This window comes from Artibeus jamaicensis, unplaced genomic scaffold (assembly GCF_021234435.1).
Source record: "Artibeus jamaicensis isolate MK-2021 breed Jamaican fruit bat unplaced genomic scaffold, CSHL_Jam_final scaffold_916, whole genome shotgun sequence".
Classification (NCBI taxonomy): domain Eukaryota; kingdom Metazoa; phylum Chordata; class Mammalia; order Chiroptera; family Phyllostomidae; genus Artibeus; species Artibeus jamaicensis.
In genome coordinates, this window is record NW_026522059.1 from 47,198,514 (window position 1) to 47,225,960 (window position 27,447).

General features: G+C 38.5%; 2 protein-coding genes across 4 annotated transcripts in view; one reads left to right on the top strand and one right to left on the bottom strand.

Annotated features, from left to right (window-relative positions):
• TGS1 (trimethylguanosine synthase 1) overlaps positions 1 to 21,505 on the bottom strand; it is a 59,970-nt gene extending 38,465 nt beyond the window's left edge. Inside the window, exons 1-4 of the mRNA XM_037148301.2 lie at positions 21,218 to 21,505; positions 5,247 to 5,311; positions 2,913 to 3,088; positions 1,741 to 2,560 (exon numbers count right to left, since the gene is read on the bottom strand). Of these exons, the coding sequence (XP_037004196.2) occupies positions 1,741 to 2,560; positions 2,913 to 3,088; positions 5,247 to 5,311; positions 21,218 to 21,321 (1,165 nt within the window). The 5' untranslated portion in view covers positions 21,322 to 21,505. The remainder of the gene's footprint in view (positions 1 to 1,740; positions 2,561 to 2,912; positions 3,089 to 5,246; positions 5,312 to 21,217) is intronic.
• Positions 21,506 to 21,524: 19 nt separating this feature from the next.
• TMEM68 (transmembrane protein 68) overlaps positions 21,525 to 27,447 on the top strand; it is a 46,683-nt gene continuing 40,760 nt past the window's right edge. The window contains exon 1 of one of the 3 annotated variants that reach the window (XR_008390764.1): positions 21,525 to 21,709. The gene's annotated coding sequence lies outside the window, so the exon portion shown is untranslated. The remainder of the gene's footprint in view (positions 21,710 to 27,447) is intronic. The other 2 variants (XM_037148315.2, XM_037148332.2) reach the window with 2 other exon arrangements.

A 27,447-nucleotide genomic window follows, 5' to 3' on the forward strand; every position in this document is an offset into this window, starting at 1 on the left:
CAGAACTGTAATGGCATAATCAATAAAATATATATTTAAAAAGTTATCTTTATTAAGAAGCTAATACATTTAATGGTCTATAACATTGCTCTTAAAGTAATAATGGAAGTAACAAAGAGAAATACCACCATTTAAAAAGAGTATTTTTAACCTTTAGCTCCAACTGAGGTACACAGCTGTCCTCGTTCTTTATTTCTTCAGACTGGAACAAAGGAGGTGGGTGAGACTAAAAGTGGAGAGGTGTCTGCAGTGTAGACAGTGGGAAGCTTCGAATGTGTGGGGGCAGACCACTTCAGAAGAACACCCAATCGCAAACAGTAAAAAAAATACTTATAGAAAAATGCAATATATATACCTTGTGTTTTGATCTCAAGGGTGTATCTTAAATAAATCAGAATGTAGAATTCTTAAATTAATCCTGATGGCAGTCCCACTACAGATAATTACAGAAACAAGCAATTATATACATAAGGAAATAGGCAATAGACATGGTCAATCTATACACACAGCTTAGGAAACAGATAAGAGAAGGCAGAAATTGTGGGCTTAATAGGTTTTACAAAGGAAAAAATGTAGGAAGGATACTAAAAGGGAGTAACACAAAGGGGCCAACGCATTGACCAATATACATAGTTCAGGCTTTACTGTCAAAACAAATTACAGGAAGTAATTAGAAAAGTATTGAAGAGTATCAAAGACTTATATTAAAAATCATATAAAAATTTGATAACAACTGAGAATATTATAGTGAATTAAGCTCTATTTTAAGAGTACAGAGAAAAGAAAAAGTAGATAGAGCTCTCTGATAACTCTCTAAGGGAAACTCAACTAGATAAGACCAGCAACCTAAGATGAGCAAAGAAAACCTAACTGTTAAATATGTATAAAACGCCAAAACCTTTCACTTCATATATGAATAAGGGTGGGAAGAAAGTCCCTATGTGCCCGACTTTTCCAGTACCAAACATCAAGGATGCCAAGATAACATACATGTTAGTGGGCTTCAGGAAAAACCTGAAAGTCCTAAACATTTCCTCATCTCTCATTTTCCTGGAACCATCAGTTGGTAGTGCCGTTTTCCCAAGCGAGACCATTCTTATCTAGCCTACTCTTCCTTATCTTCACACACTTCTCACTAGCTTTCTTTAGTCTTCACAGTGGTACCAGTCTGCATGACAATTAACTTTTTTTTAATCACTTAGGCAGGAGTCAACCAAGTTCTTATCTTGGATATTTTATGAGAATCCTGAAATCAACCCTTTCAGTTATAAATGAATATAATTTCCTGTTTAGATTCTCTTTATAGCAAAACTTCTCGTGTTTCAACTGAATTCCAGCTATGGCTCTCATTCAGATTTGCCTAATATCAAAGGTGCTCTCAACCCCTTTCTTATGTGCCTCCTATAAACTAATTTGTTCCAGAGAAGCTTGGACATTTCAAAATCACTCTAAATTAGATTTCTGACTTAATTAGAAATTTCCAAATTTTAATTTATTGGCCACTAAAATACAAGAGGAAGGAATGATACTTTGGAGAACTCTGTGCAAATATTCTTTTTATTTATATAAAAGGGTAATAAACAACTTGTGATATAAAAATAAGATTAAGTAATTTCATTGTAACATAAAATGTGGTTGGCATTATTTAACGCTACCATAAAGAATTAGTGTTAGTTATTTTGCTAAATAGATTCATTTAGTTAACTGTTCCTTAGTAGAATAAATCTTGGTCAGTCTTACCCTTGGCCGATTGGTTTGTGCTTCTATTCCCAGACAAGTTGCTTTCCTCGGTTCCTTTACCATGAGGTTTGCTTTCACCAGAAGCAGGGCATTCTCTTCTGCTGTTAACTTCACTTAGCCACTGATGTCCATCAGAACTTACAATTGACTCTAACTGGCTCTCTTCTACTTTCCCTGAATTCAGCCTTATGTTCCTAATTCCATCAAGTACTTCATTATGATCTTTATCACTTGAACTAGAGCTTTCGCTACCAACTGATGAAGATGGAAATGACTGTAAGTCTGCTTTCACGCAATCTTCATCTTTCTCATTGTCATCTTCTGTTTTAGACCCACACGTATTTGTATCACAACTTTGTGAATCATCAAAAGTCCAACCCTGAGCTTCCCAATACTGAAATTGTTCTAAATAATACCAATAAAGTTGACTATAGTGCTGTTCCCATTCTGCCTTGGTATCAGGAATGTTCCAAGGTTCAGAACACAGTGTTTGATCTGAATGTTTTTCTTGCCAGCTTTGCCATAATAGTCCTCCACCATATTCATTCCAGTACTTTTCCCATTTCTCTGTAATTTCTAGCTTTGGAGACAATGTATTTTCAACAGAAAGATTTTCAATTTCAGTATCTTTTCTGGACTGAAGTTTACAAGTTCTGGTGTTCTTATACTGTTCAACTGAGGATGGATCATCTGAAGCCAAAATGTCATCTTCCTCATAGTCTTGTCTCAAAGATTCTTTAATAATCTCATCTAAGTACTTCTTTTGATGTTTTTTCTTTTTCTTTTTAATTTTAACTTTATTCCTGGTATTCATAGACTCCTACATAAGATAAATAACTTAAATATAAAATCCACTTCATAAACTAAAAGAGAAAGCAGAACCCAAGTCTACTTTGACATTAAATTAAACAAAATACCCTCGATCCTCCTCCACCACCCTGGGCTTTCAGTTACACAAACAAGTGAATCTCGTGACCTAATTTTCCAAGAGCAGAAAAAAAATCACATGTAGAACACATCACAACTTACAGTTTTGGTTGATATATGAAAATGTACATTACAAAAGAGGTGGAATGTTCTAATTCATAAATACATTAGACTTGGGGTTACATAATCCCATATGATTTTACAAAGAAATCTAATAAATAGAAATAATAAAAGTTAATACTTACTTCAAAATTCTTATGTGCAGACATCCCACCAAACTGAAGTGGCAATCCCATACTTCTCATGAGTTCGGCCTCAGAATCAAGTTCACTTTCATCCAGGCCTATTCTTTTGCTATCACATGATTCTTTAGTACTTTGGGAATTATCACCTTCTTCCTCTTGGTCTGTAGCTTGGTCTCCTACAGATAGCATTTGTTAGCTTAGACTGAGAAAAAATTTAGATGCAGGCTTTATCATCATTTTAATGAAGAAAAACCTGAGACCCAGAGTTATAACATGACTTGCCCCAAGTAAAGATATACAAATGTTATAGTTTTTAAGGATAGAAGAAAAAGGGAACTTATGGTAATCTGGATTAGTAAAAAAATGGCCAACTAAGAATCGAGAGACAATTTGTAGTCTGGCTCTACCTGCCATTAGCCATCCAGCTGCCAATTCAACTTACACAGACTGACCCTCTCTTCTGTGCTGTGCATTGCGCAAAAAGTACGGAGCACGTAAGAAGGAACACAGTACAATAACCATAAAGCAAACTTTTACACTTAACATTCCTTATCTGCAGTATATCTAGATTGGTGTATTTTACATAATGACTCATGGAGTTATTTTAGAAGCAGTTAATACGAGAGGTGAGAGCACGACTTCTAGCTCCTCCCAGGTGTTTCAACCACAACTAGATTTACACCCTGGAACTCTAAGGAAGAGCTGGTTTAATAAAAGGGCTCTGCTATTAAATGTCTGAAATCAACTGAACTGGAAGATCCTTTCAAGTGTCCAAATTCTAGTTCTTATGGAAAACCTGTTTTATTATAACAAAACAAGTTTAGCTTTATCCTAATATGGTTATCTAAGTGGATCAGACCACTAATTGGACAGATGTCATGCAAAATGCTCTATTAACTGTTTAAATGAGAGATAAAAATCACTTTATGTATCAGCATACTCAATTAGGACTGAGCTGCCCTCCAGATAAATGATTTTAATGATTTTAGGAAGCAGAACAGTGAGTCTTACAGAGAAAAAAAACCGACACTGAAAAAAGAAAGAAATCTTATATATGCAAATTCTACTATAAGAAAAAAGGAGCAAAGATATCTCTAAATAATGAAGGGGACTCCATTCACCACTTCATTCAATGAACTTATGAAAGCTCAGGAGAGAGCAAAATAGGAAAAATGGAACAACTAAGTTTTATGATCCTTTCATGGTATACATACTTTGGAGTCTGTTGTAGTCTAGTATCAAAATTAATTTTATTTGTACTAAATAACACTGAAAAACAAACCATTTCATCCAGTATGCAACTAACAAAACAGTGATTTGTTTAACCATTATGAAAGTTAAAGGATTTTCAAGGGTAGTATGACAGCCTACTTGTGAAGGTTTGAGCCCACATCATATGCTGCAGTTTTCCCTGTGTGCAAAGAAACACGCAGGACTTGTGTGGAAAGAACAGGGATAGTGAGAGAGACCAAGATGGTTTTCAGGAGGCTGGGCAAAGGTCTAAGTATAGAACAAATCCTATTTGTTATTTGGGAAAGTTAACCCAAATTGTGGCCCTTTTACTTTTGGCAAGACTATGATGTTCACTTGGAATTTACCCCTAATCATTTGTTTATATAGTTGTTAAAGTAATTAAACAAGGAGGCCCTTAGATGAGATGGCTCTAATGCCTTAGTAGCCAACCCAAACAAATCAAAACCTAAGCTACAGTCAATGCACTTCAACGTGAGAAAATGAAATTTAAGAACAGCCAATCACAAACAGCCAACTAAGCTTTCCCAATTAAGGCAACAGCTTAATATATGGTCAACCAAATAATCTGTTTTGCTTCTAAAACTTCTCTATAAAAATACTCCTCCCAGTTCCTGTCAGTGGAGTGATCCTAGCCATCTTTGGTTTGGTACTGCCCAGTCTGAATCACTGTATGCTCAAACAAAGTCTTGAAATATTTTAGTGTGGCTCTGTATACCTTATAATGCCTGATAAAAATCGGCAGAAGAAACTATACGTCCTCTACCTTTTCAGAGCCTCAATTCTCAGGTTGTTTTTATCTAATGGTGACAACTCAGGAAGGAATGCTACACGAGGTATAGGAGACTACTATTTCTGGTCCACACAGGAGCTTGCTGTAGGAAAAAAAAAAAGATCTGCTTTGATAAAAATTCTAGAACCATGTTAGAATAGAAAAGAAGGGCTGTCTACTATTACAGAATTTTTTTTGCCACATAATATTTTATGCTAAGAAATTAGTACAGTAATATAACAAATTATAATACAACATCATGGTTAATTTTATCCAAAAAAGGGGGGTTATGTAGCTTTACACTATATTACCTGCATTGTTGCCATTGCCTTTAACATAGTAGCCTTTTAATCCCAAATTGCATAATTTTCGATCCCTGTGAAGCAAATTAATCAGTCAATATTGGAAAAAAATTAAATTATAAATTTAGAGAAAAAAGTTCAAGGCAGCATAAATTAATAATAAGGTTAAGGAACAGAAAAGCAGTGTTAATACATTTTTCCTCATCTGTGAGACAGAAGTAGTAACACATTATCTCAGGGGTTGTTTAAAGGATTGACACTAGCTGTAAAACATTTAGTATACACCTCATGGCAAGCACGGGTAATTATAACTACTAATTATTAAAAATTAAGTGGTATTCTGGATATTGGGGGAAGAATCCAATCCCCCTTATGCTAGACTAAAACAATAAAATGCTCTCTAAATTCGCTGTACAAGGAAAGCACAAAAGTGTAAAAATTTATCTGACACACACATGAAATCCACATGCAAACCCTAGGCCATATGCAAATAGGCCAAATTATTGACTTCATAGTTGACAAGATATTCATGGTACAAGCAAATGTTTTGGAGACTAATATAAAATGAATTTCTTATTTAAATATTTTATCAAACTAAGACATAAGTCTGAAGAAAACAATCCAGTCTCAATGACTTTTGAAACAATAAATGGTTAACCTTTTTTTAAAAATGATTTTCATAAAACAAAACTTATTGAAGAATTGCCTTTAATTCTATGACTTGCATGCATGCCCCTTTTCTGGGTTAAAATTCTGTTTGTTTGTTTGTTTTGAAATATATTGATTATGCTATTACAACTGTCCCATTTTTCTCTCCCCTTTATTCCCCTCTGTCCTGTACCCCTGTCCCACCATCATTCCCTCTCCTTAGTTCATGTCCATGGGTTATACATAAAAGTTCTTTGGCTTCTCCATTTCCCATGCTATTCCTAACCTCCCCCTGTCAATTTTGTACCTACCATTTATGCTTCTTACTCCCTGTACCTTTTCCCCCATAATCCCCCCTACCCCCTGATAATGTACCATGTGATCTCTATTTCTGTGAATCTGTCCCTGTTCTAGTTGTTTGCTTAGTTCATTTTTGTTTTTGTAGGTTCATCTGTTTTTTTAAAATATATTTTATTGATTATGCTATTACAGTTGTCCCATTCCCCCCCCTTCATTCCCCTCCACCTTACACACCCCCTCTCACCCACATTGCCCCACTTTAGTTCATGTCCATGTGTCATAAGTTCTTCAGTTTCTACATTTCCCCTACTATTCTTACCCTCCCCCCTGGCTATTTTCTATCTACTGTCTATGGTACTTATTCTCTATATCTTTTCCCCGTCTCTCCTCCTCCCACTCCCCTGTTGATAACCCTCCATGTGACCTCCATTTCTGTGGTTCTGTTCCTGTTCTAGTTGTTTGCTTAGTTTGCTTTTGTTTCAGGCATGGTTGTAATAACTGTGAGTTTGCTGTCTTTTTACTGTTCATACTTTTCATCTTCTTTTTCTTAGATAAGTCCCTTTAACATTTCATATAATAAGGGCTTGGTGATGATGAACTCCTTGAATTTGATCTTATCTGAGAAGCACTTTATCTGTCCTTCCATTCTAAATGAAAGTTTTGCTGGATAGAGCAATCTTGGTTGTAGGTCTTTGGATTTCATGACTTGGAATACCTCCTTCCAGCCCCTTCTTGCCTGTAAGGTCTCTTTTGAGAAATCTGCTGACAGTCTGATGGGAACTCCTTTGTAGGTGACTGTCCCCTTAGCTCTTGCTTCCTCTAGGATACTCTCCTTCATTTTCATCTTGGCTAATATAATGATGATGTGCCTTGGTGTGTTCCTTCTTGGGTCCAACTTCTTTGGGACTCTCTGAGCTTCCTGGACTTCCTGGAAGTCTATTTCCTTTGCCAGATTGGGGAAGTTCTCCTTTATTACTTGTTCAAATAAGTTTTCCACTTGTGGCTGTTCCTCTTTCCCTTCTGGTACCCCTATAATTCGGATGTTGGAGCGTTTAAAGATGTCCTGGAGGTTCCTAAGTCCCTCCTCATTTTTTTTTGAATTTTCGTTTCTTCATTCTTTTCTGTTTGGTTGTTTTTTTCTTCTTTCTGGTCTACTCCATTGATATGAATCCCAGTTTTCTTCCCATCACTATTGGTTCCCTGTGCATTTTCCTTCATTACACTTAGTATGAAGTAGCCTTCATTTTTGCATCTAATTTGTGACCAAAGTCAACCAGTTCTGTGAGCATCCTGATACCAGTGCTTTGAACTGTGCATTTGATAGTCTGGCTATCTCTTGGTCACTTAGATCTATTGGCTATGGGGCTTTGAACTGTTTTTCCATTTGAGCCATTTTTTGCGGGGGTCTTGTCGGGCCTGATACGTAGTGAGGGGCGGAGCCTTAGGTGTTCACCAGGGCAGGGCAACCTGTGTTCCTTCTGTTATGATGCTGTACGTGGGGCAGGTTCAAGAGGGAACAATGGCACTTGTTCAGCTCTCTCTTGGGTTTCAGTCTCTTGCCACTTCCCACAAGCAAACTGGGCCTTTCTGGTTCTGGTTCCTAGGTGGGTGGGCTTGTATATGTTCTAGGACCCTGTGGGTCTCTCCAACTAACTCTCCTGTGAGGCTGGGAGTCTCTTGAGGAACCTCAACCCCCACAAGTGTTTTCAATCAGTGCTTTTAGGTGTTATTTCTCAGTGCTGAGGCCCTGGGTTGCATGGTCCATCTTGCTGCTCATTTTTGTCTGGTTTATCTGTGTGCGAATGTTTGACCACGTCAGCCAGCTGCCTTACTCGCCTCACTGGGTCTGCTAGTTGCCACCTCGCACCTGGGTCCACCAGCCACCGGTTTTTCCTGCCGCAACCACTCTCTGCTGGTTGCCAACTCCGCCCCTCTTACTGGTCTGGATGAATGGTTGTCAGACTTCTGTATAGTTCAATTTTCTGTCAGTTCTGGTTGTTTTTTTTTGTTTCTAAATTTTTATCGTCCTTAATTTTGGTTGTGCGAGGGAGGAGGCACAGTGTGTCTACCTATGCTTCCATCTTGACCGGCTGGTGAAACTTTTCTTTACATATCTACTTCTAAATTTTTCTTTATCTACTAAGACTGGAAATTACATAAACAAAATTAACCTAACAGCATACTTAAAGCTGAAGAAGAGGAATTTTGCTATGATCATTTTAGCAGTAAGTTTTGCTATAATAAAGTCCATCATATCTGCCATAATAATAAGGCCATCTGCAAGTAATAGCTGATACTACTTTTCAATGCAGCTATAGTAAATTCAACAAAATAAAATTTTTGTGTACTTCATTTATTTCATACCCTGTTTATTTTTTGATACTTTACAAAACATGAAACAGGCAGTGACTCACAGTGAAGAGAGTGAAAAAAGGGGAGGAGGTCCTGGCTGGTGTGGCTCAGTGGATTGAGCACAGGCCTGTGAACCAAAGGGTCACCAATTGATTACCAGTCAGGGCAAATGCCCGGATTGTGGGGCAGGTCCCCAGTAGGGGATATGTGAGAGGCAACCACATTTTGATGTTTCTCTCCCTATCTCCCTCCCTTCCTCTCTCTGAAAATAAATAAATAAAATTTTTTTAAAAAAGAGGGGAGGGAATAAGGTGCAAATGTGCTTGGGTAGCATGCTGCATGCCCACTGGCTAGTCCCAAGAACATGGACACTGGTGGGGTGGGTGGAGCTTTAGCCACAAAGTGGACATTAATGGTGTGCCTGCCAGCACCCAAGGGTATGGTGCACCAAGGTATCCAGAGGAGGAAAGGGCAAAGATGGTTGGTTGCAAGAGTGGTTACACTGGGGAAATAAATAACGTGTTGAAGATAATGAGAGCCAAGGTTCTCCTACACACACATTTATTTGTGTATGTATGTTCATATCTGGTCTTCCAATAACATTCAAAGTCATTTCATTCATTTTATTAAAATGTTGATGCAATGCCATAGGAATTTAAGTTTTGTTTACATTAATTATCCTAAGGGAAAGTTGGTTTCACTATACTTTGTTTGCTTATGTCGAACCTATTGATGTTAAGTGAGGACTTACTGTATGTACTGACTAACCGTCTGCTGAGAGGGCTTGGAAGCAACAAAAACCCAGGAGTAAACAGCACAATGAGCAACTGGGTCTTGGTTTCTAAATACTATTCTCGACTCAAAGGAACCTGGGTACCTTGGAAAATGGCAATCCTAGGCTGGAGCATGGGGTGTAAAAGATATGTCTGGGTCATCTTATTGTGCCAGAAAGTAAGGAGGAGCTCAAATAATGTCAGGGATACATCCAAAGAATACAGGAACCATCTGAAGAGGCCCCCCACCAGCCAAATCTGAGACAATAATGATAGTAACAGTATATACCCTATAATGGATTAATAAGCCAGAGTGCATGTTAATATAAATAAAAGAGTAAATGAATACATGAAGAGAGAGGCAATGTGCTTCATATAGAATGCTAACTAATAAATGTAGACGGAATGATGAAGACAAAGAACAATCTTTGGCAACCTTTATAGGCAGTGGATTCAGGCAAGAATAGGGCACTGATATAACACTGGAATACCTCTCACAAAGTACTGATCCTAATTCATAAAGCGAGAGGCATCATTGTGACTTTACAGTGGAAACATCTGGGAGAGCTGGTTCTTTGAAAAGATAAACAAAATAGACAAGCCTTTAAGTAGGCTGATCAAGAAAAGAAGGGAACAGACACAAATAAACGCAATCAGAAATGAAACAGGAGAGATTACAACTGATACCACAGAAATAGAAGGGATTGTAAGAAATTACTATGAAGAACTGTATGCCAAGAAATTTGAGAACCTAGGGGAAATGGACACATTTCTAGAAAAATATAATCTCCCAAAACTCAATGAAAAAGAAGTAGAAAACCTGGATAGACCAGTAACAGCAAAAGAAATTGAAGCAGTAATCAAAAAACTCCCATCACACAAAAGCCCTGGACCAGATGGGTTCACAGGAGAATTCTACAAAGCATTTAAGGAAGAGCTAACCCCCATTCTTCACAGACTATTACAAAAAATCCAAAAGGATGGAAAACTCCCAAACTGCTTTTATGAAGCCAGCATCATCCTAATTCCAAAACCAGATAGAGATACAACAAAGAAAGAAAACTTCAGGCCAATATCGCTGATGAACATAGACGCTAAAATCCTCAACAAAATACTGGCAAATCGCATCCAACAATATATCCAAAAGATTATACACCATGACCAAGTGGGATTCATCCCAGGGATGCAAGGATGGTTCAACATTCGCAAATCAGTAAATGTAATTCATCACATAAACAAAAGCAAAGACAAAAACCACATGACTATATCAATAGATGCGGAAAAAGCTTTTGATAAGGTACAATACCCATTTATGATAAAAACACTCAGCAAAGTGGGAATACAGGGAGCATTCCTCAATATAATAAAGGCCATATATGAGAGACCTACAGCCAATATCATACTCAATGGGCAAAAACTAAAAGCTTTTCCACTAAGATCAGGAACACGACAAGGATGTCCACTTTCAACACTTCTATTCAATATAGTTTTGGAAGTTCTGGCCACAGCGATCAGGCAAGAAAAGGAAATAAAAGGCATCCAAATAGAAAAGGAGGAAACAAAACTGTCACTGTTTGCAGATGACATAATAGTGTACATGGAAAATCCTATAGACTCTACCCAAAAACTGCTCAAACTAATTAATGAATTTGGCAAAACAGCAGGATACAAAGTCAATATCCAGAAATCAAAGGCATTTTTGTATACGAACAATGAATCAGCAGAAGCAGAAATCAAGGAAAAAATCCCATTCGATATAGCAAAAAGAAAAATAAAATATCTGGGAATAAACCTAACCAAGGAGGTAAAAGACCTGTATGCAGAAAACTACACAGCTCTGAAGAAGGAAATCAGGGAAGACACAAACAAATGGAAACATATACCGTGTTCATGGATTGGAAGAATTAACATCATCAAAATGTCCATACTACCCAAAGCAATATACACATTCAATGCAATACCTATTAAAGTACCAATGGCACATTTCACAGACATAGAACAAACACTTCAAAAATTTATATGGAACCATAAACGACCCGGAATAGCAGCTGCTCTTTTGAGAAAGAAGAACAAAGTAGGAGGGATCGCAATACCTGACACCAAACTGTATTACAAAGCCACTGTAATCAAAACAGCCTGGTACTGGCATAAAAACAGGCACATAGACCAATGGAACAGAACAGAGAGCCCAGAAATCAACCCAACTCTCTAAAGTCAATTAATATTCGACAAAGGGGGCAGTAACATAAAATGGAGTAAAGATAGCCTCTTCAACAAATGGTGTTGGGAAAGCAAACTGGACAGCTACATGCAAAAAAATGAAACTTGAGCACCAACTTACACCATACATCAAAATAAATTCAAGGTGGATAAAAGACTTAAATATAAGCCATGACACAATTAAAGTCCTAGAGGAGAACACTGGCAAGAAAATCTCAGATATTCCACGCAGCAACATTTTTACTGATATGTCCCCTAGAGCAAGGAATATAAAGGAAAGAATAAACAAATGGGATCTCATCAAAATAAAAAGCTTCTGCATGGCTAAAGAAAACAGTATTAGATTTTTGTCTTGCCAAAAAAGCAAGACAACCAACTGTATGGGAAAACATATTTGCCAATGATACCTCAGACAAAGGTTTAATCTCCAAAGTATACAAAGAACTTACACGACTCCACTCTAGGAAGACATCGAACCCAATTAAAAAATGGGAAAAGGACTTGAACAGACACTTCTCCAAAGAGGACATACAGAATATCCAGAGACACATGAAGAGATGCTCAATATCGTTAGCTATCAGAGAGATGCAAATTAAAACCACAATGAGATACCACTTTACATCAGTCAGGATGGCTATCATAAACAAAGCAATAAACAACAAATGTTGGAGAGGTTGTGGGGAAAAGGAGTCCTTAGTTCACTGTTGGTGGGATTGCAGACTGGTACAACCATTATGGAAAACAGTATGGAATTTTCTCAGAAAAATAAAAATCCACCTGCCTTTTGACCCAGCAATTCCACTGCTAGGATTATATCGCAAGAATCCTAAAATATCAATTTCAAAGAACCTATGTACCACAATGTTCATAGCAGCATAATTTACAATAGCCAAGAGTTGGAAACAACCTAGGTGCCCATCAGTAAATGAACGGATCAAAAAATTGTGGTACATATACACAATGGAATTCTATGCAGTAGAGAGAAAGAAGGAGCTCCTACCCTTTGCAGCAACATGGATGGAACTGGAAAGCATTATGCTGAGTGAAATAGGCCAGGCGTTGAAAGACAAATACCATATGATCTCACCTTTAACAGGAAGCTAAGCAACAAAACAAACAAGCATAAAAACAAAGACATTGAAATAGAGAACAAGTGGGCAGTGACCAGAGGGGAGAGGGAAGGGAATTTAAGGGGGAAAAAGGGGAGGGATTTTGAGGAACAAGTATGAAAGACACAGGGATGAGGACTAGGGGGTTAGGAAATGGGAGGGAGGTGGGGAGCACGAAGCGGGGGGGGGGGGCTGGAATGGGAGAAATAGACAAAAAACTGTACTTGAAAAATAACTAAACAAACAAACAAACAAAGAGAAACACCTGGGAGACAGCAACATGATGACAAAATGGAGGTCAGCATCACCAGTGGTGCGATGGGTCCACAGAAAGTGCCTCATGAAGTGAAGCTGAGCACAGCATGGGATAATTTCTGGGGCATTCTTGCCAAAAAAGCATTGGCCTGGCTCTGTTCCTGTTGACAGGTCAGACAGACCCAGGTAAAGTAAGGTCATGCTATAGAAGGTAAGGCCTGAACTGTTTAAACTGATCAAGACATGATGGGTAAGAAAAAGAGCGGAATTTTTCCAGATTGGAGACTGACAAGACATAAGTAAATATAACAGGTCCCTATGTAGAATTCTGCATCACAAAGGAGTAAGAAACACTGATAGAAAAGTTGGGAAATTCGGATTTGAATCAACTACAGCAGTTATGTAGGAGAATATATTTGTTTGGGGGAAACACACAATGAAGTATTTAGTACTAATGAAGAATCATGTCTCAGCTTGTTCTTAGCACTAATGATGGTGCCTGTGCCTGTGTGTATTGGTTACAGAGAGGGAGAGATGGAGCAAGTGCACTTAATGGTTGGTGAATCTGGGTGAAGGGGATATGGGGAGTTTTTTGAACTATTTTTGTTTCAAATTATTTCAAAATTAATTATTTAAAAAATAAACAATTAATGCCTGTTATTTATAGCACAAGCAACTTTCTACCACTCAATCATTTCAGCATGTTCTAGTCTAGGCTTTGCATGTAAACACAAATAATTTTTAATTAATTGTAATCACAGTTGTAGGTATTTTGTATTTTAATATGTTAACAAGGATTTTTTCCATGTTATTACAGTCACTATAATGATTATTTTAGAGCCTGATAACACTAATTATGTCTTCTTCATATAAATAATATATAGAAAATTGAACGTGTAGATGAAACAGAATGATTACTCCAATAATAAAGTTTATAAGACAGTATGTTAATATAGTGTCCTCAGAAAATAAGAGTTAATTCTACTTCCTGTCTTTGAGGGTAGAGCTACAAAGTATCTTATTTAGTACAAGAATAAACTCAATTACTTAAAAGTTACTTGGCACCAATGCTAATGCTCATTTTTTATGTTTTCTGCTACACGGTACTGGTCTTTCAGTTTAAGAATATATTTTAGAATTTTGCCAACAATCAAATCTGTGTTTTCAGATTTTTAAAACAAATCTTTTCCCTACCTTAAGAAGTCAAGGTTATACTTATAAGCATCTGAATTTGCAGCATGTCTCCCACTCCCAAGTACTTCTCAATGACTATTGGCAAACAATTCAAGATCTTATCTCCAAGTTCTTTTTGTTCTAAACAATCATAATTAATCTGAGCACAAAATCATTTAAGTGAAAAAGCCATTCTTTTCTCTTTACTTATTTTGAATTTAAAATGCAGTTTCTAAAAGTGAAGTAGAGCTTCTGTTGGGAACCTTACACCTGGCTTCTAGCTAAAAACATTGCATTGATTACAGGAACCTGTGCGCTCCAGAAGCCAATCAGCTACAGGCACATGAGGTGTCCACAGTACAGTTACCCAAGTAATCAATAAGCGGGCCCTTCTTTGTCTCAAGCTACCAATAGCAAGCAACCTAATCTCCTTCCTCTCCCTCCCCCCTATATATATACCCAGTTCGGAAAAATAAAGTTTGCAGCTTGATCAGAATCTTTTGTCTTGCTGCCATTCTTCGCGCCCTCTTGTCCCCCCAACTCATTTGTTCTAGGTAGGTGGTCGAGCCCCAGTTGATTGCTCCACGGGCCGGAGCAAGCTTCTAGGTTTTAAGATGTATGAAATTAACTGTAATGATAAGAATGCATGTTTTGGCTCAAAAATACTAAATTCAATGTAACTGGTGATTTATATCATAAATAACTGTGTTTTAATATTGCTTTAATTAAAATACAGTTACAAGTTTCTACAGGTATAGCATGGGAATTTTTCTAAACATTTTATATTTTATAACCTATATTTATCCCTTTGTTTTTCTTTTTGGAAAGGAGGCTTCATGAAGAAAGTACCAAGACTCTGAAGGCTATTGGCTAAGAAATTGGTACCATATGCAAGCTGACTCTTCTTTTTTGGCCTGTATAACCCACAGTCAGGTACTCTTTTCTGGTGAACTCCTTGGCCCTGCCCACAGTGCCAGATTGTACACTTTCTGAAGAATGGACAAGCCTATCAGGTCAGACCAGGTCCAGAGGAAGGAGCAAATAACCCCATCCTCATGGCTCAGAGGTGAAAAAGGCGTCCAAGATTATCACTAGTATATCCTAAGTGTACTGATAATCTGAGGCATAAATATTAGCAACAAGACCCTGGCCAGGGAGCTCATCTGGCTAAAGCATCATCCCTATACATCAAGGTTGCAGGTTCAATTCCCAGTCAGGAAATATACAAGAATCATCCAATGAATGCATAAATAAATGGACCATTAAATAGATTTTTTTTCCTCTCTCACTCTAAAAACCAATTTAAAAAAAGACTAGCAACAGGAGAGAAGATGTTAAGTTTTAAATTTTTATGAAAACTGTTTCCAACTTAGGGCAACTTTCTTTTTTAAAAAATTTTTTATTTAAAAATTTTTAAAATTTTATTGATTATGCCATTATATTTGTTCTATTCCCCCCTCCGTTCCCCTCGACCCTGCACACCCCTCCCCCACCATTCCCCCCTTTAGTTCATGAACACGTGTCTCAAGTTCTTTAGATTCTATATTTCCCCTACTATTCTTACCCTCCCCCCCATCTATTTTCTATCTACTGTCTATGCTACTTATTTTCTGTACCTTCTCCCCCCTTCTTCTCCCACTCCCCTGTTGCTAATCCTCCATGTGATCTTCATTTCTATGGTTCTGCTCCTGATCTAGCTGTCCTCTTAATTTGCTTTTGTTTTAGGTGTGGTTGTTAATAACTGTGAGTGTGCTGTCCTTTCACTGTTCATCTTTTTTATCTTCTTTTTCTTAGATAAGTCCCTTTAACATTTCATATAATAAGGGCTTGGTGGTGATGAACTCCTTGAATTTGATCTTATCTGAGAAGCGCTTTATCTGCCCTTCCATTCTAAATGAAAGCTTTGCTGGATAGAGCAATCTTGGATGTAGGTCTTTGCATTTCATGACTTGGAATACTTCTTTCCAGCCCCTTCTTGCCTGTAAGGTCTCTTTTGAGAAATCTGCTGACAGTCTGATGGGATCCTTTGTGTGACTGCCCCCTATCTCTTCCCCTGGAAGCCTCACTTTTTATTGTTCTCCTCCTTGGGTCCAACTTGTTTGGGACCCTCTGAGCTTCCTGGATTTCCTGGAATTTTATGTCCTTTTCCAGATTGGGGAAGTTCTCTTTTATTATTTGTTCAAATAAGTTTTCCACTTGTGGCTGTTCCTCTTTCCCTTCTGGTACCCCTATAATTCGGATGTTGGAATGTTTAAAGTTGTCCTGGAGGTTCCTAAGCCTCTCCTCATTTTTCTGAATTCTTGTTTCTTCATATTTTTCTGTTTGGTCATTTTTTCCTTCCTTCTGGTCTGCTCCCTTAATTTGAGTCCCAGTTTCCTTTTCATCACTGTTGGCTTCCTGTGCATTTCCATTCATTTCAATTAGTTTAGCCTTCATATGTTCCTCTAATGTGTGACTAAAATCAACCAGTTCTGTGAGCATCCTGATCACCAGTGTTTTGAACTGTGCATCTGAAAGTTTGGCTATTTCTCCATCACTTAGATTTATCGGCTCTGGGGCTCTGAGTTGTTCTTGAGCCATGTTTTGATCTGTCTGCACCTGTTATGTATGAGGAGAGGCGCCTTAGGTGTTCACCAGGGCGGGGCCACCCAGGTTGTTGGTTTGTGATGCTATATTTGGGGACGGGGTCAGAGAGGGAGCAATGGCAGTCCTCTCCACTCACCTCGTCCACCTCACTGCTTGCCCCCGCCTGCTTATCCGAGTGCAAATGTGCTAGCCGCCACCCTGCGCTGGCCGTGGGGGCCTGGGAGATCTGTGTCAACGCTCGCCTCTTCACTGGTTTATTTGCATGCAAGTGCGCAACCAACCGCAGACAGCCAGCCTCTCCTCTTCCCTGGGTTCTGCCCGTAGCTAGCCCGAGCCTGGCATCCGCACCTTTGGCTGCCTGTGTACCGCCCGGGTCAGGGGATCTTTTCGCTCGACCAGCTCCGCTGCTGGTTTCGCTCCTCTCACCAGTTTAGCTGAGCAGTTTGTTGTTTTCAGACTCCGTATTCGATCTTCTGTGTGGTTTGGTTGCGTTTATTATTGTTAAAACTTTGTTGTTTTTAGATTTGGTTGTGCGAGGACGCAAAGTGTTCCCACCTACGCCTCCATCTTGTTGGAAGTCCTAGGGCAACTTTCAATAATACCGAAGAGCATTCAACCCTGGGAAAGATGTATTTCTGAGGCTTGGTATTCGAAGAAGTTCCTGTCATACTTCCTAAGTGTTCTCTATAAAGCAGTTTTTAAGTTTCATCAGTGTAACACATGCCACAGAGCAAAATGATTCTCATTGAGTATCTGGACCTCGCATACTATAAGAAGTAAAGAAACTTTAACTATTAATTTGCTCCCTTAATAGTCCCGATGAAGCATCATTATACCTTCGACTACAACAATCATCACTACCATCACTACCACTACCATCCTTTTAGCATAGTACCTGATACCCGAGTGGCTGAAATACATGCTGAATAAATGATTCTTGGAAATTCCTGAAGTACAAGTAGCAACTTCTCTACTGCAGAGTGACTGTGGGTTAGTTTTAAGTACAAAAGGAAAAAATAAGTTCTAAGCATATCAAATGATTTTGTTGTTCTGTATATAAAAAACAGAGACCACCAGAGAGTGTGACATTGATATGATCAGAGGCAAATACGGGCTCTTCGGTTTTGAGAATAGTTCTCTTTCTCAACTAAAATGCATTATGTTAAAGTATTTTAACAAGTCACCAATGTTCTAGTGACTTTAGACCACTTAAATACCTCAGTCAGAAAGATTTAATGAAATCACGTGTTCTAGACTAATTAGTGGGAGAGTGGAAAGGCTGTTAAGTCACATAAACCTCCACTTTCCTGGCTGTGAAATTTTTTTTAGTCCATTACTGAGACTATTTTCTACTCAATAAAGTAAGGATAATAAGACATGCCTCAGGGGGTTGCTGGAATGCTTAAATGTGGGGTGAAGTGTAAAAACAATAAGTAATCAATTTGGTAGGCTTAAAAAATATTGTCATTTGTAGTGGATATATTTCAGACCTCATTTTGCTTGATGTTGTAGCAGCTTTCCAATGTACTCCTTCCTTCGAAGGTTTAGTGACAGTATACTTGAGTTTGTCTTCTACATCTTTTTTAGTTCATACATCTCTTAATCTTCAAAAAAACGGTTGGAATTCCTCAAGAATAGACCCCACTATGATAGGAGAATGCAAGAGTTAAAGATTTTAGCTTTAGTTATTACAGTCAACAGGCTTGAGTGATTAATGCATGTGGAAAGCTGTTGTTCCTGGAACTGGAACATGTGACCTACAGGACTCCAGGAGGTCCTCAAGCAAGATGCTTTCTGAGTCATTCTGTTCCAGGGAGGCCCAAAGTTAAAGAATTGATGAACAACAGATAAAGAAGTACTAGGAAAATCACCTCTGGACTGAAGCTCTTAACGAATTAACCTTTTTCCAAATCCCCTACCTACCCTTACTTCTCCTTATAAGGTCGGCTTGAAATGAGACCTTAAGATGGCTTTTGAGGATGGATAACTTGCTATCTTTTCAGATCACTAGCTATCTGATTAAAGTGCCCATAAAGATTCAATCCTTGTCTCTACTTACTGGTTCTGGTAGTTAGAGGCAACACGAATGCCAACTCTTCTGGTTTCAACTTTCCTGCAGCCCAGTACTAAATCAATGGCTTCAATTACTATCTATATTAGAACGGGTTAAGTTTTTAAGATGAGCCCAGGCATCAGCAGAGCTTCATACCAGTATATCTAACAACCTATAATATCTGCCCTTGCCTATCTCTTAAGTACTTGAAAATCAAAACCACAAAATTGATTATCTTCTCATTGCTGTCCCAAAATAAAAACTCATGTCTCTCCAATGATCCCTATCGCAGTGAAAGGCATCAACATAAGCCAGAAGCCAGGGAGTCACCCTTGACCTATTCTCCTCTTACCCATCCTTTATGCTTCCTTCATTCCCTCACATCCAATCTCATTCCTTAAACTCAACAGTTTCTCTGCTATATTTCCTCCTTTCTCCATTTTCACTGCTACCAGCAGAATCTGTTGCCTGGAAAATGGTTCAGTGGGTCTCCTCCTCTCAACCATCCCCAGGCTGCTGCCATAGCTCAGCTGGTTGGAGCATTGTCCTTATATGCCAAAGGTTTTGTTATAGGGTCAGGGTACAGATAAGAATCAACCAATGAATGCATGAATGGGGTGGAAGGGCAGGTCAATGTCTCTTACCACCCACCCCTTCCTCTCCCCTTCTAAAATTAATGGGGGGACTCCAGAATTAAAGATTTTAGCCTTAGTTGACAGGCTTATATAATTAATACACATGGAAAACTATTGTTCCAGTAGCTGGAATCCATGGCCATGACTCTAGGAGGTTGAGAAGCAATTCTACCTTTGTGCCCCAGGCAGGCAAGTGATGGGAGACGGTGTCTGAGCCATTGTGTTCCAGGGAGGGAACAGTTTCAGTGATGCGGCTAAAAAATTGCTGATCAACAGATACAAAAGTACTAGGAAAATCACCACTAGACTGCAACTCTTACCCGATTAACCCTTTTCCAAACTGATTAACCGTTTTCCAAACTGTTACCTACCCTTTCTTCTCCTTTTAAAAAGGTCAGCTTGAAATGAGATGTTAAGATGGTTTTCCAGGGTACATAACCCACTGCTTTCTCAGATCACTGGCCATCTGAATGAGGAGTCCATAAAGATTCAATCCTTTTCTGTACTTATTGGTTCTGGTACTGACAGGCAGTATGAGCACTGACTTTACTGGTTTCAAAATCAATAAAATTAAAAAAAATAAAGAAAATCTGACCCTGTCCTCCATAAAATGCTCCCATGTTTTTAACCCTGTGTACCTCACCAAACTCTACCTTCTGTCTTTGCCATTTTGCTTCAGTTTCATGAACTTGCTCCCTCAAGGCTTTAACACACAGTTCTGCTTGCAAGAATGCTTCCTCCCACTCAAATGTACCCAGTTTATTTCCAGTCACCCTTTAGACCTCTTTTCGTATTCTACTTCCTAAAAAAAAAAAAATCTCTGATCTGTGGAGAAAGGTTAGGTGTTTCCTATCATAGCATCCTGTACTTCTCTCCCATACTACTCACAACTTTAATTAACCAAACAATTGTATAAGTTATCTTGATACCGATCTCCTTTGCCAGTAAGTATACTCAAAACATGTAGAGAAGGGCTGTATACCCCAGTGCCGACTAGCACCTAATACAAAGGACCACAAAAAGCATTCCTTGAATGAATATGATATATGAATACAAAAACAATACTTTTCAGATTAAATTTAACATAATTTTTCACTTCTTTTCAGATTAATTTTCAGACTACTCCACAAAAACACATGATGATTAGTAAGAATTTCTTCACACTAAAACTCTACCACATTAAACTATATTAAAAGTCTCTCACATAAAATTTACTTACACAAGTTAATCTAGCAACAAGCCTGTGAGCTGATTATGGTAAATATACCTGTTTTAGAGATGAACTCGCACACATAATATAAAGAAGGCCATCCCTAGAACCCAATTCTTTAGGCAGTTTTTTCCCCTTCCACTAGGTATCTTACTGGCACAGCAATTGTTACCAAACGGATATTTTTCAAAAATAAAAGACAGCTCAAAAACGGATGTAATAGTAGTTAAATCTTCTACCTCACAAGTTCTACTTATGTGCATTTGTGCTTTAATAAATTTTAAAGTTTTAAAAAAGACACTGATCAAAACACATTACTCATCTTCAAAATTTCACCTTGTGATGTCCCAACCATTAATGAGGTTTTGCTTTACATTGCACTCCCCCCAATTCTTGTGTCCCCTCAATTTATAAATATACAAAAACATATCAGCTCTCATATTTTTTCCTAACAGCCTGCAAAGTAGATCTACTCCTTCACTTAACGGCTGAAGGCCACCACGCCGTAAAATCTTAGGTCATTTTCCCCCCTTTTTCTTAAACATCACCTTGCCTAAGGGTCAAACACTAGGGCCGTAGTTCCATGCATCCATTACAACTAGTCTGCACCACCTACTTTTCTGGGAAATGATCTTGCTAAAGAGGATGAGCAAAGTTTTCACTTACTCCACAAACGCTCTGGAGCAGAGGCAAAGGATCTTATTATCCTCCTCCAGATCTTCAATGAACAGAAACATTTCGGCCACGCGGCTCCACTTCTCGCAGCACATTTTTCCACCTCAGAGGAGGCAGCCCAGCGCTAAACAGACCGGGTTACTGGAGACCGAAAGGAAGCCTCACCAGCGTACCCTAGGGATGACGAATTAAGTACGAGCCCGGGGCCCTCTCAGGATAGGGCCAGCTGCGGAGATACCCAGCAAGCGAAGAAGCCACCACCGGAAGTGGCTCCGGAAGGCCACAGGAAGGGACCGGGTGGTGGGAGGTGTCACACTCAACTCCGCTCGGGCGGTAGACACTTTCTGGCTTTTTCTTCTCACCGTTGCGCGTGGGAAATCGGCCGCTCAAATTTCTGTACTTTCCTCGGCGGCTTAAGCCACAGAAGAACTGCTTCTACTGTTGGAGGGTGAGGGCGAGCCTCCACTCCCCTCCTTCGCCGAGGTGCGTCGGTCCCAGCCTTAGTCTCCCAGTGCTTCTCCCATCCCGGCGCCCGGGGCGCATCAGTTCCTTCGGTCGGCGAGCCGCCAAGGCCGCGCGTCTAGTCCCTCGGGCCGCCGGGAGTTCCCGGGTAGGGCGCGCGGGCGGGTTGTGCTTTCCGCCAGAGTTGGCCTTGGGCTCTGGCATGGAGTGGTGCAGGGAGGGGAGGTTCTGCTTGGGTCACAACGCAGCCATTCACCTCGCCCCGCATCTTAAACCCCCCCCAATTCGGCGTGTTTAATATTTAGTGGTGGGGCGAGGTGTCTCCAACGTCTTTTGAGGCCTCTGCGCTTGCCCAGTGATTTCTCTAATTCTGGGATCTGAATCGACCCTACTCTATATAAAAGCTAAATATAATTATGTGGTGTTCATGAGAATGTAGTTGAGAGCCGCATAGGTAATGGTTAAAACAGTGCTCGCTTTTAAAGAAATCAGGCTTGGGATCCTGGTTTACGCTCCTTTTACTAAATGTGTGACACGGGCAAGCAACTTAACCTTTTGAGCCTCATTGTGATCATCTGTAAAATAGGGCAGATTAATAGTACCTGCTTTTAAATAGAGACAGGCTTATAGTTAGAGAACAGGATGACAGCCCAGGAGGTGGGGAGGGTAAGGTGTTGAAGGATTGTGCAAAAACAAAAAAGGACTCATGGACATGGCAACAGGGTGGTGATTGCAGGGGGAAGCGGGGGAGGGCATGTAAGGGGACTAAATGGTAATGAAAAAAAATACAATTAAAAGTAATTTTTAAATAGTGCCTGCTTCCTAGAGCTACTGAAAGGACAATTAAATCATCAATGAAACACTAAATCAGATCTCTCATGTGCTATTAGTAATTTGAGTGGTACATACTTTGTACGGGGTGCTGGGCACTGTTTCAGTCCCTTGGGTTTACTGCTTGTAAAACAAAGTCTCTGTTCTCATGCTGCTGATTTATTTTTTAAAAAAAATGCGTGTGTGCATAATAAGGATGTCAAAAACTGGAACCCTGTTGCCAGGTTTGTAGAAAGCAGTCAGTGTTTGGTGTGGGGTGTTGGTTGACACTGCCCAGGCGGCTTCCTCAAGGAAGCAGGTCAGGACTTGAAGGTTGTTGGCGTCCTTAGGACTTGGTCTGTGCTATTAATGCTGAGATGGCATTGGTATTTCTTTAGAATGGTGATTTTTCAACCCGTGTGCCTCAAGAATTTTTAAAACATGCAGTTATTAAAAGCAGCTATTTCGTTGGGAGCACTGACCTCTTTTCCCTTAGATTATCAAATAAAAAATTACAACAACCAACAGAACAATAGCCGTCCGGTGTGAATGAATCAAAATTATACCTAATTTTTTGTCAGATCGACAAAAACTATAATATATATTTTTTAGTAATTAGCTTATGTGTGTCACGAGATGAAAAAGGTTGAAAATTTAGGCGTTAGAAACTGAGGTAAAATCCAGACATTAAGAACATCGCTGATATTTTGATTGCATTTAATCGTGAGTGGAAAGAGAAGACTAATTTTCACGTGAAATGTTTATTCCCATATCCTTACTGCTGCCTTACTTTCATGTCAGAGATATACTTATTATTTTAGTGACTTGGGGTAAGTCACAGATACAGATACATTAGCATAGATGTGCAACATTTTTGAGGTAAGGATAGATTTAAGAAAATAAGGGTAGAACAGTAATTATCAAACAGAGTAGAAGATCTTAGCTAGAAGTTGAAGATACTCTAGAATTAAAAAAAAACAACCACCACCTTGAAAGGTATTTCAAGTTTGAAGCTTGAACTCTAAAAGGTATTGTTTTAAAGATAAAATGATTGGGTGTGCTGGGAGTCTTAACTGAAATATTAGCTAAACTTCAGCTTTATTGATTATTTAAAGTAGAATGCTTAAGTACTAAAACTGAGCAGTGAACTGTTAAACCATTGTTAAATATGCAAAAAGGAAAAGGGAAAGTTAATTTGTATTTCAGTGAGTTTCTTTTCATTGGCATTTTTAGCATATCTTCAATGTAGCTCATATACTAAAAGTAAAAAATGAACCTGCTACCATCCATGGTGGTAAAAGTCTGGTAGTGTTTACAAATAAACATTTCCTTAAGTTTTTGTAGAAAACAAACAAAAACCTCTCTGTTTTGATTTATTAGTTTTTGAAATATTCTGGTTTTAAATATCTATAAAGTCAATTATAGTAAATGTTCCTCATCAGTATCAGCATTGGTCATTGGTGATATTTCAACTTGTTAACTTTTTCTTACAATTTACCTTAATTCCAGATGGGAAAATTAAGGTACTTTGTATGTGGTGCATAGGACTGTATTTTATTGTAGATTTTTTTTTCTGGTAGGAAACGATCTGGAATTTTTGCAACTAAAACATTATATCTCCCCCAAAACATCTTTTAACAATTATAGTTTTTATTGGATTAAAATAAAGTGGTAAAGAGTCATGTAAGCAGAAGTAGACAGACATTGCAGTCTAAATATTTTCAGCATCTCTCACGGGGAGGGGGAGAGAGAGAGAGAGAGAGAGAGATTAAAGAAAGTATAATGAAAACCGAAATGGGAAGTAGAAGAACTGGGTTTTAATTCTGGCTCTTGATCCTTCCCTGAGTTAATTTAGTAACTTTGGGCAAGTCAACTTGGCCATTTTCTCATATTATCAAAAGTAAAGTATTTTATGAACTCAGGAGCTTGTTATTTGAATTCCTCTGATAGCTCTGCAGTGGCAAGTTTTAGGACACTGTGTTGGTCCACATTTTTGTTAAAGATGTGGATAAATGTAGTTTAGATCTTTACATAGGTAGCAGGCATTTTGTAGGTGGTGCCAACTATGTGTGAGTCATACTGTTCTAAGTGATTTATTTCTCATATAAACTAAGTGATATGTTTTCTCATATAACCATCTATTTTGTTTACTGGTGAATGTCAGTGTTTAAAATAGTGTCAAGCACAAAATACTTCCTTGATAAGTCTTTGTTGAGTAAGTGCAGTAATAACCCAATTATGTAGTTCTTCTCTGGGCCATCCCCTTTCTTGTACATTGTATTCTGTCTTTGGCCTAGTCAAGCATTGGATACAACAATGATATTCTTTTGTGGATCATCTACTTTTTACTCTCTCATTGATGCATTATCATTGATATTAAAAACTGCTGCATTTTCTTTTTATCTTAAAACAACAAACTTGACCCACATTACCCTATAGATACCCACCTGTTTCTCTGCGTACCCTTTCTGCAACAGTATTCCTCTGAAGAGTCCATATTTGCTGTTTCCAATTCATTTACTTCCATTTTTCCTTGAATTTAATCCACCTAACTTTCATCGCCACGATATCAAAACAATTTTTATCAAGGCTTACCAATACTTCTTTGTTGTAAAAATCAATTATTCCTAGACTTTTCAGCATCATTTGAAACACCTGTATACTCCTTTCTTCTTGAAACTCTTTCTTACTTTGACATCCAGGGTGCTACTCCTGGAAGGAGGAATGCTGGTTCCTCATTGTCTTCCCAGCTTCTAAAATACTTGAGTGCCCCATTGCTCGGTTCTGGAAATTTTCCTTTATTTTACATCCCTATAGGGATGCCCAGTTTAATGCTTTTCAAAACTGTCTGCATGGTGCCAGTTCCTAGATATATTTCTCTACTCCTTTCTGCTTCACTCTACTTGTATACAGCTGCCTATTTCATGTTTTCCCTTGGATATTCAATAGAATCTTAACATTTTCAAAACTGAATTCCAGATCTTCATCCCAACCCCCAGAAAGAAACCTGTTCTTCCTGCAACTCCATCTTTTCACAAGCAAGCTGCTGCTGTTGATAACAATACTACTTAGTGCTTGTGTAGTGGAAGGGACTCTGAGCTTTTTTTAAGTACAATCTCATAACAGTCTTATTAGACAGGTACTGCTATTATCCCGATTTTACAGATGGAGAAACTAAGGCAGAGATATTAAGTTACTTGCCTATTTTACATAAGCGGCAGTACCTCCCAGGATACAAACTCATGTTAAAAAAACTGCTGTCATCCCAGACTTTTCTCACTCATATTCTATATCCACTCATTAACAAATCCTCTTGGCTTTATCTTATCCAGATAAAATAAAAATATATCCAGAAACTGATTTATTTTATGGCCTTTATGCTGCCATAGCTACTTTCACCACTCATCTCAATTATTGCAAACTTGCTGTTTGTTCTTTGTATGGTATATTCTCAATTCAGCAGTCATTTAAAACTCATCAGGCAGTCTCGCTCTTCATCTCCCTCAGATAAAAGCCAGCCTATAAAGCTACCTTTCCGCCGATTTCTGACTGCCCACCCTATCTTCCTTAGCCTACCTTGTTGCTTGTCAGATCACACCTTTTTGTACTTACTGTCTGTTTAGTCAGGAATTCTCTTTCAAATACCCACATGGTTTGCTTCCTCACTTCCTGAGGTCTCTGCTTAAATATACTTAGCCCTTCCCAGACTACCCTCTACTACTCCCTCCCCTTATTGTACCTCCTTGCCTACTGTACATCTCTGTTGTCTTCTTACCCTGCTGTATATTTTTCTCTCTGGGATGGGTGGGTTACTGTCCATGCTCTTTTCAATATCGGATAATGCGCCAATCACAGAAAATGACTGGAGTGGTGAAAGGTTAAGAAACCCAGGTCTGAGGCTTGGTTGAAAGGATTAGGATTCTGACTAGAAAAGGGAATTTCACAGCTCAGGATAGCTGTCCTGAAAAATAAGAGGTTGTCTAGAGGAAGAGATCCTACAGTACAGAACTATGTCCAGTATGGAAAAGTTACATCGAGAAAGTGTAAGGAAGATCTTTTTAGTACTTTGATGTATGGTTCTGAAGTTGGAATGGAACATCTTTTAAGTTTTCTGTCCTGAAGGGGTTTAAATAAAAATCAAGGATGACCATTTGTGGAGGAGATTCCTGCATGTGCCCTGGGGCTCTCTTAAGGGATTGCTAGATCTCGTGCAAGTTTCTCTGTAAACTCTCAATGGGTATCTGAGTATTGTCCCTCTCTTCTTTACTGTGTGTGTTAAGTATGTATAATAAATCAGGATGTGATTGAGGATAAGAGGTGTAGTTCTATCACCAATTTGAGGTGGGGGAGTTCTTAAAATCATAAGATTTTACTATCCTGTTAAAAATTGTAAATGAAACTAAATTGTTAGGGACAATTATATCAAGCAGTAAGGGTCGCATCATCAAAGCATTTAAAAATGTACACCTCAGTGGTTTCATATTCACAAGGTCATAAGAGATCACTACTGTCTGATTTGTAACATTTTAATGATCTCCCAAAAGACTCCTCTGTTTCCAGTAGCAGTCACTTCTCATTGCTCCCTTACCCAGTGCCTGGCACCTACTAATATTTCTGTCTCTGTGGATTAACCTGTTCTGGGTATTTCATATGAATAGACTCACATAAAATGTGGCCTTTAGTTAGTATTTGACTTTTTTTTTTACCTAGCGTGATGTTATAAAAGTTCATGTATACTATAGCATGAACCAGTACTTCATTCCTTTTTATGGCTGAATAATATTCTGTTACGTGGTATAGCACATTTTGTTTATCCATTCATCAGTTGATGGACACTTGCTTTGTTTCCACTTTTTGGCTGTTATGAATAATATTCCTGTCAACATATGTGTACAGATTTTTGTGTATGTTTTCAATCTTATTGTTTATAGGAGATCATGATTGTAAGG